The sequence below is a fragment of the Punica granatum genome, chromosome 6 (assembly GCF_007655135.1).
Source record: "Punica granatum isolate Tunisia-2019 chromosome 6, ASM765513v2, whole genome shotgun sequence".
Lineage (NCBI taxonomy): Eukaryota > Viridiplantae > Streptophyta > Magnoliopsida > Myrtales > Lythraceae > Punica > Punica granatum.
Window position 1 is genome coordinate 13,862,177 of NC_045132.1, and position 16,708 is coordinate 13,878,884.

General features: G+C 35.6%; 2 protein-coding genes and 1 long non-coding RNA gene across 5 annotated transcripts; all 3 read right to left on the reverse strand.

The window, feature by feature from the left end:
• Positions 1-148: 148 nt before the first annotated feature.
• On the reverse strand, positions 149-5,966 carry LOC116211363 (8-hydroxygeraniol dehydrogenase-like). Of its 3 annotated transcripts, none has more exons than XM_031545718.1 (6): positions 5,949-5,966; positions 1,859-2,003; positions 1,603-1,716; positions 958-1,471; positions 669-822; positions 149-562 (listed from the first exon to the last, which is right to left on the reverse strand). In XM_031545718.1, exons 2-6 carry the CDS (start codon positions 1,954-1,956, stop codon positions 357-359), a joined length of 1,086 nt encoding a protein of 361 aa, XP_031401578.1. In that variant the 5' UTR covers positions 1,957-2,003; positions 5,949-5,966; the 3' UTR covers positions 149-356. The 3 variants fall into 3 exon arrangements, with proteins under 3 accessions (XP_031401578.1, XP_031401575.1, XP_031401576.1); XM_031545715.1 differs by lacking the exon at positions 5,949-5,966 and adding an exon at positions 3,911-4,013; XM_031545716.1 differs by lacking the exon at positions 5,949-5,966 and adding an exon at positions 3,618-3,667.
• A 294-nt stretch (positions 5,967-6,260) lies between these two features.
• On the reverse strand, positions 6,261-8,780 carry LOC116211365. The gene is made up of 3 exons (XR_004157650.1): positions 8,633-8,780; positions 7,263-7,330; positions 6,261-6,892 (listed from the first exon to the last, which is right to left on the reverse strand). It is a non-coding gene; the product is annotated as an uncharacterized LOC116211365 (long non-coding RNA).
• Positions 8,781-10,400: 1,620 nt separating this feature from the next.
• LOC116210569 (8-hydroxygeraniol dehydrogenase-like) lies at positions 10,401-12,395 on the reverse strand. Its single transcript, XM_031544474.1, has 5 exons — positions 12,176-12,395; positions 11,920-12,033; positions 11,273-11,786; positions 10,984-11,137; positions 10,401-10,877 (listed from the first exon to the last, which is right to left on the reverse strand). The coding sequence occupies exons 1-5, from the start codon at positions 12,271-12,273 to the stop codon at positions 10,672-10,674; spliced, it is 1,086 nt and encodes a 361-aa protein (XP_031400334.1). The 5' UTR covers positions 12,274-12,395; the 3' UTR covers positions 10,401-10,671.
• Between the last annotated feature and the right edge of the window lie 4,313 nt (positions 12,396-16,708).

A 16,708-nucleotide genomic window follows, 5' to 3' on the forward strand; every position in this document is an offset into this window, starting at 1 on the left:
AAGAAAGGTGAAAGTGACCTGTAGAATGAAAATCTAAGCACATTCCACTAACAGATTGGTATCATTAACTCAGTTCGTCCAAACCTTGACTAATAAGATTGCTTTTACTTATAAGTGACCCGATATAATAATACGAAGACTAATGATCTAACAAAGATCATAATTAAATCCTACAGAGACAAATCGAAAAAGTACAATATGATCCGGCGAACATTCATTAAATATTAATGTAGAAATTGACAACTAGTCTTATTTTAGAAATTTGAATCAACAAGCCAATGTGCAACAACACGCAGAATTTATGAATGTCGCAGGACAAGCGAATGTGAAACAACAGGGGAAACCAACAGATATTCCTAGGCAGTAGGCTTCAATGAATTCCCAATGTCAATGACGAATCGGTATCTGACATCCGCTTTTTCAAGTCTCTTCAGAGCAGTATTTACATAGTCCATCTTAACGAGTTCGATGTCCGCAGTGATGTTGTGCTTGGAGGCGAAATTTAGCATCTCCTGCAACTCCTTCAACCCGCCCATTAAACTGCCCCCGACAAGCTTGCGACCTGCAATTTATTACATATTGCATAGTTAGCTTACATCTCATATGGTCTACTTCATGATAATACAAATTCAAGGTAATAATAATTTGCGATAAGAGCAGAGGCATACCTTTGAGCAACGGGAAGGCTGGTAACTCAAGCGGCTTGTCTGGTATACCGACCAAAACTAGCTTGCCGTGAGCCTTCAGCAGAAGAAGCAAAGGTTGGAGAGGATGAACTACCGGGACTGCATCAATGATACCGTCCAATGTTGCTATTCTAGCCTGTATTCATAGTAAATGTAATTAGGCATCCATACACAGTTTAAAAAGGAGGGAAAAGAGATATTGTGAATATATATATATACACATATATATATGATGATTGTAAATTGTTAGGAAGTCGTGTCATTCATGTACCTGCATTTGTTCCTGGTCTTGACTGAGGAAGAAATCGTCGGCCCCAAGGCGCTCAACGGCCTCCTGCTTTTTAGCCATGTCGACATCGATGACGGTCACCTTGAGGCCCATGGCCTTGGCGAACTTGACAGCTATGTGGCCCAACCCGCCGAGCCCAACCACAGCAATATGAAGCCCGGGCTTATCAAGTCCGTAGTACTTCATTGGACTGTAGATAGTGTTCCCAGCACATAGGAGTGGAGCTACCGCATCGAGCGGCAGATTGTCAGGAATCCCAACTACGAAGTGTTCATCCGCTACCATGATGTCGGAGTAGCCACCATAGTTCATGGTGCCATCATGGTATATGCTATTGTAGGTGGGGATGAATTTAAGGCAGTAGTTTTCGAAATCACTCTTACAGCTATCGCAGGAGCCGCATGACCCCACTAAGGTGCCAACACCAACCTTGTCACCAACCTTAAACTTTGTCACCTTGGAGCCAACTTCTGTCACCACCCCCACAGTCTCATGCCTACAAGATAGAAAGTATACATCATCGTTAGGCTTCGATCGATAAAACGAACTCCTGTATATGTACTCACGGATTTGAAAAGAACGCTCGTGTCAACAGTTCAAAAGACATATATATTTTCGAATACATACCCGGGCACCTGAGGATACAGGGCATCTCCCCATTCATTTCTAATGCTATGGAGGTCGGAGTGGCATATCCCACAGTATAATACCTTGAAGGTAACATCCTTTTCTCCCGTTACCCTGTAAAAAGTAAACCATACAAGTCAACATAACAATCCATATATATAACAATATAAACCTTTACGCATCGACCGAATGCAATGAGAGATCAAAATCCGATCTCTATTCGATCGGGTATAAGGACCATTGCGCGATAAAGTACCTCCGAGAGAAATTGAAAGGAGCAAGATGGCCTGAGGTTTCCCGGGCAGCATAGCCAAAGGCCTTGATGGGATGCTCTTGCTCAGGCGATTTTGCCATTAGTGATCAGATATTGTCGCGTGATCCGGCAAGGAAAAACTCGATATCTGCTCAAGGAAGGAAGAGAATGTGCCTTGGTGATATGGGAATGTGTAAGAGAAGTGAAGAAGGGTGAGATGCAGGATGAGGGTATAAATAGTGAAAGCTGGTGACCGTATAAATAGTAAGTGGTCAAAGGATGTGGAGTCCACGTTGGCAACACGCAGAATTGGAGGATTATTATTTTCCCATATTCATTACAATGATATATATATATATAAACGGTATACCATATGCAATTTGTCAATCCCTCAATCAAGAAACAAAGAACAGATAATGGAAAGTAATTAAAGACAATATCTCTACCAGGCAAGTGGTGGATAAACATTGGAGAAATCAGACGTGGTCTTCACCTGGCAATATCACCCGCTTGCCACGTCACCAAAATTAAAAATAATAAAAATACTTCGATATGCTTAATTAAAAATTAACGAATACACAGTTCATGGAGGCGTAAACGCGATCATCCATATAGAGTCATTTATTTTTGAAATTTACAAAACTTCCTGAAACCAAATTTCTCTAAACTATCATTAATTAAACTATATTTTCAATATTATTTTTACCGAAAGAAAAGATCATTTAGGCTTGCATTTAAAAAAAAAGAAAAAGAAAATCATTTAGACGGGACAATCGTTAATTACTCCATCGCAATCACTTTATTATTAATTAGTTCCTCAATATTATATTTTTTTCGATATGAGGCCTGATATTCGAAAGACCATGAGTTCCGACTAATCCCGTCGAGTGGAATTAATCCACTAGGAAGTAAAACTCTTTCAATGTGAATTATTTTTATCTACAAGATTTAAATCCGTAACCTTGCATAAAGAGAATAAGCGTCGAACCGCTTGACTAATTTATATCGGTAGTTGCACAGTATTATCATTGACATGACGCGGCCAGTCAATGCAAATCCATATTGTGACTGACGTGGTAACGGAGATTCGCCGCCAATAGAAAGTCATTTCAATTGATTTGATGTAACCTAAATCCGCCACTAATTTGTTTGTTGCTTGACCCAAAACCAATAGGCGTCCATTTTTATATCCCACCGGATCAACGGTCTAGGCGTCCCTTTTTTATATCCCGCCGGATCAGCGGTCTAGCGTCCCCTTTTGTATCCAGCCGAATCAGCGGTCTGGACGTCCCTTTTTGTATCCCGCCGGATCAGCGGCCTAGGCGTCCCTTTTTGTATCCCGCCGGATCAGCGGTTTAGACGTCCCTTTTGTATCCCGCCGGATCAGCGGTCCCATGGCTATAATCAAACAACAATCATAAGCATAAATAATTGCAACCATGCCATCTCACCTCATATATCACTATACACCAGCACAATCCCAATCACATTACAATGATAGTATATTATCATGACACATCTCATATTCAATCAGCATACACAATCACACTGCATATCTCAAATCAAAATAAAACATAAAAGACAATATCTCTCAAATCAATACACACAACCTAACAAGACCGATTCTTAATCCCTAACTATCACAATATTCTTCTTAAATAATTTATATAACTATAATACATCATTTCACAAGAGAATAGAGTACTCACGTAACATATATACATATATATATATCATTTCACAATGGAATGAAAGTACTCACCGATAACTCCAAGAAAGATATACCATTCAGCCTATATCTCAAGCCCCACTACCAGCCATAGAAATTGAATAAACAAACACAAACCGATTAATGAATTATCATCCATCCCAGCTGCTATCTCAAACTCAATTTCAAATCACCATAATCATGCTACATATACTCAATTCTATCAAGAGTCAATTTGTCAATCCCTCTATCAAGAGCCTAAGCCAACTATCCCGAATCGAGCAAAAAAATTGAAGTGCAACTCAGACCAAGTACAAGCAGCAGAGCTCGGAATGGATAAGGCTCACCTTTTTTTTTCCTTGCTCTCTCTATCTCCCTATCTCCCTCCTCTGTTTCTTTTTCATCGACTCCCCCAGCAGAGAAAAACAGGGCAAGGAAGGAAGGGAATAAACAAATGAAAAAAAAAACAAAGAAGAAAAGAAAGAAACAAATATGGCGGTGGAAAATGAGGGGAACAATTTGGGCCACGTGGAGCCCATGGCTCCATTCCTTTTTTTTTTTTTTTTGCTCCAGCAACTTCTACATTATATATATATATATATATATATATATATATGAGCATATGTATATACGTGTATGCAAATACCGGGTCTCACAATCTCCCCACTAATAAAAATTTCGTCCTCGAAATTTGTTTGAGGAATTAGAAAAGATTATAAAGGTTCATTACACCCTCAGGTCCCCAAGTAGCTTTTGTATTAATTCCTCTATAGCATCATGGTTCCGCTGCCACTCTCTCTGTATTGCTCTGACACATTAGAAGTCTGAGATATACCATCACAGATGTGAAATCAATTATAAATTTCACGACACCTGTCATACAGTGGACGCAGCCTTGATCCAATATAAACTTAATATGAATTTCCAATATTGAAAATTGGTCAATCTCAATCTGATAGCTTTCCTGTGGAATGATTATCCATGCCAAAGTAGGATGCTGATAGCAGTAATTTAGAATACCAAAAACCCATGCTGAACTCACATGATGATGCCAGACTAAAAATATGAAGCTAAGCAATAATAGGATTCCAAGATCAATGATGAAAGTCAAGTAAGATCTTGTTCCCTAAGCAGAGCAACAACTTTCTCGATCTTGTCCGATCATTCTCACAGCAACATAAACCATGACTGGTTGCAAATATAAAGGAGAAATTAAACTGGAATCGCCACTTGGTAGAATCGAAGAACGTAGGTTGACAGACAACATTGGTTAATTGATAGTCCAAGAAATATTCCACTGAAATAAATCCAATATGTATGCTCAAAAGTCGCAATAACTTCTTGAAAAAATTACCTCTGAACCTGATCTATAAGGAATACTCGTGAAATCATATATGCTTAGCTGAAACACATATCGACTCTGATACTTAACTTATTTCAAAACTTGTTTGGAGCTCGTGACGCTGATTTCCATGAGAAACTTAACCAATGGGGAACTTAAGGTGCTTCCCTCAACCCAATTCTTATTATAGTAATTATATAGATAGATTTCGAAAAGTATACTTAAGTTCCAAGCTTATTCCTTAACCAAACACAAAGAAATTAAATAGCATCAACCTTTGGAAAATCTTACTAATATGTTAGTAAAATAATTAAAATTACTAATAATTAAATCGAGCAAATAAGACCGAAACTAATCGAATAACTAACGGAGCAACTAAACAAAGAAATCACAATTAACTGCCCAAGGAAAGAAGTAGATTACAAACATGACACATATATTGAATTCAATCGGTGACATAAACGATATTCCGACAGAATAAACGTAGTGTATATATATATATGTATGTATGTATATTCAAAGAATTACAAGAACTGCTATAATACCTGATATGCAAAACCTGATTATTTAATGGTGTTTCCAATCTGCAACTGCTTAATATCAATTTCCTTATTGTGCAGTGTATGTGTAAATTTCAACAAACACACCTAAGCCCATGCTTATTCATTAGCAAATCCAAACCATAAATAACTCAAATGTTTAATAAGCATTTAAGTCTACAGAATCTCCTAACCTTTGCTCTGATACCAAAATTGTCACGACCCGAAATTTTGACAGAATTTCCCATATATTTCTTCGATATCTTTTACCACATAAACTAGTTATATAAAACATGCTTTCCATAAGACCACCAAAAATACAAAACCAATCCAGCAAGCTTCTAATATATATATATATATATATATATACACACATCTCAAAAGAGAGTAATTCTCTTTTCTCAACCAATCACTAAACCAAAACTAAACAAAAATTTCAGGTCGTAACATATTCAAATACATTCTATACAAAAAGAATATCTATCAAATAACTAAGGTCCCTACCTAGTTCTCTGAGCTAATCCCCGATATCAAAAAAGTGACTCTTCCGCGCAGCTAGAAGCTTATTGGAAAAATATATACTGGGTGTGAGCTGCATCTCAATAGTATATATTTCAAAGCAAAATGAATTATTATTAAATAAATATTTAATTGCAAACAACCTAATATTCAAATAATTAATAAAATCACATCCAGTTCAACTATCAACTCATCGCACACATATACGGTATATATATAAATACAAACTATATTAATAGTCATATTCAATATAATAACTAAATTTAAGTTCTACTAACAAATACACGCAACTCTTCCAACCATTTCTCTAATATCCAATATCACATAAACATCAAATATCCATTCATTAGCAATCCATAGCAACTCACAACACAATGACTTGACATATCCAACTTTAGCAACAACACGACTTTCACAAACTAATTTTAGACAATTTCAGGAATCATCACATCTTCAGCAATCTCAATAATCATCACATCTCCAACAATCATACTAGGCAAACAATATACAACACAATCAATCACTATAGCCATAGGGTTGCATTTCCTCGCAACAGAGTTATGACGGTACCGTGACCCCGCACATCTCATTCATATCATCCTCAACTCTCAATATCCATATCTCATAAGCGGGGGCTGCCCATTATCCTCCGGCAGTAGGAGTCTAGGCGTCCATTTTATATCCCGCCAGATCAGCGGTCTAGGCATCCATTTTTATATCCTGCCGAATCAGCGGTCTAAGCGTCCCTTTTTTATATCCCGCCGGATCAGCGGTCTAGGCATCCCTTTTTGTATCCCGCCGGATCAGCGATCTAAGCGTCCCTTTTTTGTATCCTGCCGGATCAGCGGTCTAGACATCTCTTTTTGTATCCCGCCGGATCAGCGGTCTAGACGTCCATTTTGTATCCCGCCGGATCAGCGGTCCCATGGCTATAATCAAACAGCAATCATAAGCATAAATAATTGCAACCATGCCAGCTCACCTCATATATCACTATACACCAGCACAATCTCAATCACATTACAATGAAAGTATATTATCATGACACATCTTATATTCAATCAGCATACACAATCACACTGCATATCTCAAATCAAAATAAAACATAAAAGGCAATATCTCTCAAATCAATACACACAACCTAGCAAGACCGATTCTGAATCCCTAACTATCACAATATTCCTCTTAAATAATTTATATAACTATAATACATCATTTCACAAGGGAATAGAGTACTCACGTAACATATACACATATATATATATATGTATCATTTCACAATGGAATGAAAGTACTCACCGATAACTCCAAAAAGATAGCTCACTGGGTCGAGCCTTCAGAGTACAAGAATTCAGTCTCCTCAATCCCTATGATTTGCAAACATAAATTTAGAGAATAATTAACATAACACCATTACAGGGCTTCTAATACCTCCCAGGATCTTCTTTAGACTTATTATTTCCAATACATCCCGAGTTATACATATATATCATATTCATTATGTCCATTTCTCATCTATGTCAAAACTACTTAAACAATCTCCATAATTCCTATTTAAACAAACCTGATTGTTTCTTGTCAATTTCTAGGTAAATGGGAGATTCATAAAAGACCAAAAATATCCAATCACAATAATAGCAACAACCAGATAATACTCCATACAAGAAATCCGACATCATGAAACTCAAGGCAGCAAAGCGTAATCTCCTAGCATTGTCTACACAATATTATTTATAAAAATTTACAATAATTTATCTAAGCTAAAATAGCAATACTAGAACTCTAATAACTTAACAACAACAAATTTTGTATAAGTGAAGTCACTAACCATATCTAGCTAATACAAATTAAATAACAATCATTACTCTTCAGTTACTTCGCCAACTCCAATAGCTAGCTAGCTTCCAACTTCCTCAAATATGTACATTACCTATTCCTCTAAAAGAAATGGCAACCGAGTATGTAAGGCATTTCATAGCACGAAATATATAATATATATGTAATTATATGTTGTAACGAACATTTACCCAAACTTCTAGAACAAGGCAATTTAAAGCTCCCTTGGCCATTTAAGCATCAATAATAAAAAAAGAAGAAGACAGCATTGAATCAGTTACTGGTAGAGCGGTAACCAATAAGAAAAGGAAATTCTACTTTTACGAACTAATAGAATAGCTGAACCACGAAAAGAAAAACAATTCCAGCTATAAAACCCATATAATTTAGCTTCCTTGTTCATTAGTTTACGACTCAAGAACCATAACTAAATACACCCTTGAACTTTGTCAATCCAATTGAATGCAAGAAAGTGGAAGAAAAGAATTTAGTACCAAGCAATTCAGCCGACGACAAAAATTCCTCATTATATCTCCAAAATCAAGCTAGACATGCTTAAATCGATTAATGAAAAATCATGCATCTCATTCCATATCTCAATCTCGGCCTCAAGCCTTCAAAATCACTCCAAATGACCCCAAATCAAACAAATAATTGATATACCATTCAGCCTATATCTCAAGCCCCACTACCAGCCATAGAAATTGAATAAACAAACACAAACCGATTAATGAATTATCATCCATCCCAGCTGCTATCTCAAACTCAATTTCAAATCACCATAATCATGCTACATATACTCAATTCTATCAAGAGTCAATTCTACAACTCACCCGTATATCAATATGACAACGAGGTATCGAGCCTAAGCCAACTATCCCGAATCGAGCAAAAAAATTGAAGTGCAACTCAGACCAAGTATAAGCAGCAGAGCTCGGAATGGACAAGGCTCACCTTTTTTTTTCCTTGCTCTCTCTATCTCCCTATTCCCTCCTCTGTTTCTTTTTCATCGACTCCCCCAGCAGAGAAAAACAGGGCAAGGAAGGAAGGAAATAAACAAATGGACAAAAAAAACAAAGAAGAAAAGAAAGAAACAAATATGGCGGTGGAAAATGAGGGGAACAATTTGGGCCACGTGGAGCCCATGGCTCCATTCCCTTTTTTTTTTTCTCCAACAACTTCTACATAATATATATATATATATATATATATAGCATATGTATATATGTGTATGCAAATACCGGGTCTCACAAGGGATGAGAATTATTAATATTAAAAAATAAAATGCTGGAACATATCTTCACCCAAGCAAATTTGAAAAAACTATGGCTTGTTTCCCTTTTACGATGAATTCAGATATTCGAATACAAGTTTACGTTGAATTTGCAATGTTAGATTTCATTTTGTCTGAGAATTTTATCATGTAATGTCGTTAAATGCCCATAAAGTATTATGTAATAGTGTTGATTTTGCAATATATTTTTTTCGATTTAATTGCTTTCATTTTGACCTTTCATGTTTCATCTCAATTTTCATTCAAACTTTAATTTTTCTAATTCTCCTTTTTATTTTTTTTATTTTTTAGACTTTCTGAATTATATGTTAGTTTTTCATTTTGTTATTTGAATTTTTTTAAAAAATAATTTGCTTATTTTTTAAAATTTATGTTTAATTTATTTCGAATTTGCTAACATTTCTTGAGCAGTGATAATTTTTCAGAGTTTTATTATATTTTTTGTTTCAGCCCTTTATTTTTATTTTTAAAATTGCATTTAAATGTTTTGAGTCTTCCTTGAGTTTATATTTTTTTACCCATTTTTTAAAGTTTATGTTACTATTTATTTTTAGGGTGAACTATGTCACTATTTATTTATTTATTTAGTCTCTATTTATATTTTTTACTTTTTGAATTTTATATCACTATCTAATTATTCAGTATTTTTAAAAATTTTCAGATTTTAATATGTTACTTTTATGGATTGTTTTATAAATTTTCTTAATAATATTTATTTTTTTTAGTTTTTTTAACTTTTGTTTGAAATTTTATATTAATGTTGTGTTATTTTGTTAGAATTTTTTAGATTTTAACTTGCCAGTGTATGAATTTTTAAAATATTTTTAATAAATATTTAATTTGTTACTTTGTGGAGAAAAGAAACAAAAATGAGAGAAGAAAGAATCTCACGTGTGTGTCCCTATGCATTCCATGGAAATATACACCATTGGTACTTTGAGAGGACACAAGATGGGGACTAGAATTGGGAACAAGTTTGTAATTCTATTTATGTGGCACTTTTTCATCCGATCCGAACTTTTATATATTATAATTTTTTGATAGATTTTCATATATTATAATTGATAATTGACGTAATTAAGTTCATTAATTAGTTCAGAGTTACGTCAATAGTTAATGCGAGAAAAAATTGACCTTTCATCGCCGTATACAAGCAGGTAAAGTATAAGAATGAAGAATCTTTACACCTTTCCGAAAAAAATATGAGAAGAATCTTTTCAAGAAGAAAGGTGAAAGTGACCTGTAGAATGAAGATCTAAGCACATTCCACTAACAGATTGGTATCATTAACTCAGTTCGTCCAAACCTTGACTAATAAGATTGCTTTTACTTATAAGTGACCCGATATAATAATACGAAGACTAATGATCTAACAAAGATCATAATTAAATCCTACAGAGACAAATCGAAAAAGTACAATATGATCCGGCGAACATTCATTAAATATTAATGTAGAAATTGACAACTAGTCTTATTTTAGAAATTTGAATCAACAAGCCAATGTGCAACAACACGCAGAATTTATGAATGTCGCAGGACAAGCGAATGTGAAACAACAGGGGAAACCAACAGATATTCCTAGGCAGTAGGCTTCAATGAATTCCCAATGTCAATGACGAATCGGTATCTGACATCCGCTTTTTCAAGTCTCTTCAGAGCAGTATTTACATAGTCCATCTTAACGAGTTCGATGTCCGCAGTGATGTTGTGCTTGGAGGCGAAATTTAGCATCTCCTGCAACTCCTTCAACCCGCCCATTAAACTGCCCCCCACAAGCTTGCGACCTGCAATTTATTACATATTGCATAGTTAGCTTACATCTCATATGGTCTACTTCATGATAATACAAATTCAAGGTAATAATAATTTGCGATAAGAGCAGAGGCATACCTTTGAGCAACGGGAAGGCTGGTAACTCAAGCGGCTTGTCTGGTATACCGACCAAAACTAGCTTGCCGTGAGCCTTCAGCAGAAGAAGCAAAGGTTGGAGAGGATGAACTACCGGGACTGCATCAATGATACCGTCCAATGTTGCTATTCTAGCCTGTATTCATAGTAAATGTAATTAGGCATCCATACACAGTTTAAAAAGGAGGGAAAAGAGATATTGTGAATATATATATATACACATATATATATGATGATTGTAAATTGTTAGGAAGTCGTGTCATTCATGTACCTGCATTTGTTCCTGGTCTTGACTGAGGAAGAAATCGTCGGCCCCAAGGCGCTCAACGGCCTCCTGCTTTTTAGCCATGTCGACATCGATGACGGTCACCTTGAGGCCCATGGCCTTGGCGAACTTGACAGCTATGTGGCCCAACCCGCCGAGCCCAACCACAGCAATATGAAGCCCGGGCTTATCAAGTCCGTAGTACTTCATTGGACTGTAGATAGTGTTCCCAGCACATAGGAGTGGAGCTACCGCATCGAGCGGCAGATTGTCAGGAATCCCAACTACGAAGTGTTCATCCGCTACCATGATGTCGGAGTAGCCACCATAGTTCATGGTGCCATCATGGTATATGCTATTGTAGGTGGGGATGAATTTAAGGCAGTAGTTTTCGAAATCACTCTTACAGCTATCGCAGGAGCCGCATGACCCCACTAAGGTGCCAACACCAACCTTGTCACCAACCTTAAACTTTGTCACCTTGGAGCCAACTTCTGTCACCACCCCCACAGTCTCATGCCTACAAGATAGAAAGTATACATCATCGTTAGGCTTCGATCGATAAAACGAACTCCTGTATGTGTACTCACGGATTTGAAAAGAACGCTCGTGTCAACAGTTCAAAAGACATATATATATTTTCGAATACATACCCGGGCACCTGAGGATACAGGGCATCTCCCCATTCATTTCTAATGCTATGGAGGTCGGAGTGGCATATCCCACAGTATAATACCTTGAAAGTAACATCCTTTTCTCCCGTTGCCCTGTAAAAAGTCAACCATACAAGTCAACATAACAATCCATATATATAACAATATAAACCTTTACGCATCGACCGAATGCAATGAGAGATCAAAATCCGATCTCTATTCGATCGGGTATAAGGACCATTGCGCGATAAAGTACCTCCGAGAGAAATTGAAAGGAGCAAGATGGCCTGAGGTTTCCCGGGCAGCATAGCCAAAGGCCTTGATGGGATGCTCTTGCTCAGGCGATTTTGCCATTAGTGATCAGATATTGTCGCGTGATCCGGCAAGGAAAAACTCGATATCTGCTCAAGGAAGGAAGAGAATGTGCCTTGGTGATATGGGAATGTGTAAGAGAAGTGAAGAAGGGTGAGATGCAGGATGAGGGTATAAATAGTGAAAGCTGGTGACGTATAAATAGTAAGTGGTCAAAGGATGTGGAGTCCACGTTGGCAACACGCAGAATTGGAGGATTATTATTTTCCCATATTCATTACAATGATATATATATATATATATATATATAAACGGTATACCATATGCAATTTGTCAATCCCTCAATCAAGAAACAAAGAACAGATAATGGAAAGTAATTAAAGACAATATCTCTACCAGGCAAGTGGTGGATAAACATTGGAGAAATCAGACGTGGTCTTCACCTGGCAATATCACCCGCTTGCCACGTCACCAAAATTAAAAATAATAAAAATACTTCGATATGCTTAATTAAAAATTAACGAATACACAGTTCATGGAGGCGTAAACGCGATCATCCATATAGAGTCATTTATTTTTGAAATTTACAAAACTTCCTGAAACCAAATTTCTCTAAACTATCATTAATTAAACTATATTTTCAATATTATTTTTACCGTAAGAAAAGATCATTTAGGCTTGCATTAAAAAAAAAGAAAAAGAAAATAATTTAGACGGGACAATCGTTAATTACTCCATCGCAATCACTTTATTATTAATTAGTTCCTCAATATTATATTTTTTTCGATATGAGGCCTGATATTCGAAAGACCATGAGCTCCGACTAATCCCGTCGAGTCGAATTGATTCACTAGGGAGTAAAACTCTTTCAATGTGATTTTTTTTTTATCCACAAGATTTAAAATCGTAACCTTACATAAAGAGAATAAGCGTCGAACCGCTTAAACTAATTTATATCGGTAGTTGCACAGTATTATCATTGACATGACGCGGCCAGTCAATGCAAATCCATATTGTGACTGACGTGGTAATGGAGATTCGCCGCCAATAGAAAGTCATTTCAATTGATTTGATGTAACCTAAATCAACAACTATTTGTTTGTTGCTTGACCCAAAACCAATAGCTCATTTATTGAGATGATGATGATGATGATGATGATCCAATAAAAATCATATGTATAATTTATTTTTTCGAACGTTATATGATATTCGTGTAGAGTTAGGGGTACACTACCGGTTGATGTCGCGGGACTAAATTGACCTCTTGATAAAAACATGTAAAGAATTATTATTAGACCAAAAGAATTAATTGAATTCCTTATTATAACATTGTGAGGCGCGTGCATTCCAACTTACTTCCTAATCTATCTATTATCTATTATAATATACAGAAGCCAATAAGTGTTTACGAGATGACATTATTTTAAAACCTTCAGCTCGTACTTAATCGTCTTTTGGACTGTTCGGAGAATTTAATTTCAAATATGAAAATTCATGTATTTACCTTTTCAAATCCGGTAAAACGAATTTTTGCCAAGTGCTATTTGATTGATCATATTCAATGAATTTGTATATAAGTTCTCAATGTTAATTTAATGTAAATTTACTATATATATATATATATATTGTTCACATTCATAAAGATTAGAGTACGTATTTATTTTATTTTCTTATATTTATTTATTTACGTAATATGTATTGATTATTTACATTTTATTATAAAAAAGATAAAATATTATCGTGTAAACCATGAATATCACCTAATATCTATTAATTATCTCTCATTGCCGTGTTCCACGTGGCCTTGAAAACAAGAATTCCTAGAGGAGGACGATCGATCCATCTCATCATGCATTAATTGCTTAATTAACATATGGTAGCTACGTACCACTGAAGTTGCATGATTTCCGGTATAAAGGATCCATTAGGGGGAATTGCCATGGAAGCTGCCGAAGAGGAGACAAGAAAAGCCTGGAAAAGCAAAGGCAAGGTCGAGAATTTCGAATAAAGAAATAAAGATAAGAGAACCATTTACATCATCATATCTCATCTCATTTTCAAAATTAAACCCGACTTCGCAACCCCAAGACTACGGGTAGCGTGGGGCCCCTTCTGAAATTTGGTCCCAAAGAGAAACGATCCTTCAAGTTGGAGAAAGCCTTCGATCAAGTTGATTTGTCTACTCGTTGATATTCCATGTAAGTGATACTCCTCCTCGATTCCATAATAAGACATGTATATGATTCAATTCTCATAGTAGTATTTTATTTTATATATTTGTCTATATCTCATTTTTCATATAATCTATTATCATAAGTATTTAAAGTAGGCTCCCCGAGTCTATTTAATGAGGAGCCTCCATTCGTATGATGTGAATATGCCACATAAGATTTTTAAGCAATTCCTCATCTCCTGATTGAATGTCATTTTATTTATCTTCTTTAATTTAATAATTCATCGAAAGTAATTAATAAAAAATTAAAAAATGTGAGAGGTGAGCATAAGTTTATTAGTATTGTAGTGATAGAAAGATGACTAATTGTGTCAACTATCTTGCGTTCGTAACTTTCCATCTAACTTTTCTTATTTTTAGTATGCTCTTTTTTCATATTTTATTTTTGAAAAAAAAAGACATTTTTAATGTGAACTTGACAACATTAATTTTGCCTACGTGGTAATTTATCAGTGGTTGCAAATTAAAATTATTTAAAATGTAAAAGATAAATGAGAAATTACAATAAAATAAATTAATTAAACCTTACAAAAATAACGCCGAGAAGCTGGATGATCGCCGAGAGGGGGACCATATCAGGGGCTCCTCTTCTGGGCCCCGCAAAGTGACACATATATCATATGTCCAATATGTTATATTGATATGGAACTTTTAAGATAAAAGTTGCAAATATGTAATTCCTATTACTACACAATGTACAAATTGTCATATTTCTATAATATCGATACGCGAAATATGTATTATTTAATATAACTATTCATATCGAAAGTTGTATTGGATTTAGCATTATGTATATTGTTTCTGAATAAATTTCTATGAAAAAATAAATAAAACTGTCTATACAAATATATTACAAATATATTTAAATTTTCTATTAAAAAAGAGTAACATATAACAATAACAAATCTATAATCTCAATTAATGTTACATCTATTAATATATAATACTATATATGCGCCACAAACATAATAACTTATAAAAACATAAAGATTTTATTTATTTATTTACGGTAAATTAACAAAAAAATCACAAGCGTCCACGCAACGAGTTGGGCTCAAGTCTAGTTTCATATTAACTCCGTCTGCCTTGTCTCCCGTATAATTGAAATTTTCGCACTCTTGTATGATAATCTATGGCGTATGAGGAATTGCTTCTATTCAGTTGTTGAACCGCTCCTTGCCATCTTCTTTTTTATTTTGGATTGCTTGCTTCTTTTCAATGTAAGATCAACACTTGAATGCGTCCCCATTGTCGTCGAAAGTTTTCTTTCTTTAAAACTTGGTCCCTGAAAAATTCTCTCTCTACAATTTAGTCCTTGCATCCAAATTTTAAGCAAGTTATTGACCGAAAATTTTAATGTGGCCCATTATCTGCTTATTTGGCACGTTAAGTGCCAAACACAATTTAGTCCTTCCATCCAAATTTTAAGCCAGTCATAGACCGAAACTACTAATGTGGCCTGTTATCTGCTTATTTGGCACGTTAAGTGCCATGTTGATCATATAAGACCCAAAAATGATGTGATTTTTAACCTTTTTTAAAAAATCATTTTTTTTTGGAGTAGGGCTCAATGGGGCGATCCGCCCCACCCCCTCTCTATCCTCTGAGCCAAAAGAGTAGTAAGTATTTGCTTATCAACATGATTTTCTCTTCTTTCACTCTCATAACATCCTCTAGGAAATCCCACTCTACTTTATCGTACGCTTTGTTCATAACCACCTTTATCGCACATACTCCTTTTGTAAAATTCTACTAGGCCTATAAGCAACTTGACAAATCTTCAATTCAAATGCTCGAGCTGGCATGTTGTGAAACTCAATCTCTTATAAACTTATACTTTTCTATTATATTTATCCGTATGGGATTAACTCTCAATACCGACCCTCACGTGGCAATGTGTAGCTTTGACATTTCACCTATGCGTGCCACGTGAACTAAAGAACCTGCTCTCAAGAACTGACTATGAGCTGGGCATTTAAAAAGAGACAATTAAAAAGACTTGGCGTGGTGTGAGCCTACATCAGCGCATGGAAGCCTAACCCATTATGATACCACGTGGCGGTTAGATTGTCAAGCGTGTCAGGACGCTATCCCAAGGTGTAAGTGAGGGCGAAACCACCAACCGTCCTCACTGGGTTAAAGCATTACACCACGATCTCTAGGGTCCGTAAGATTAGCCGATAACTGGGTCTCGAAAGTGAAGGCATGATGAGGTTGGTTGGGAGATTGTGGAAATGTTGCAGA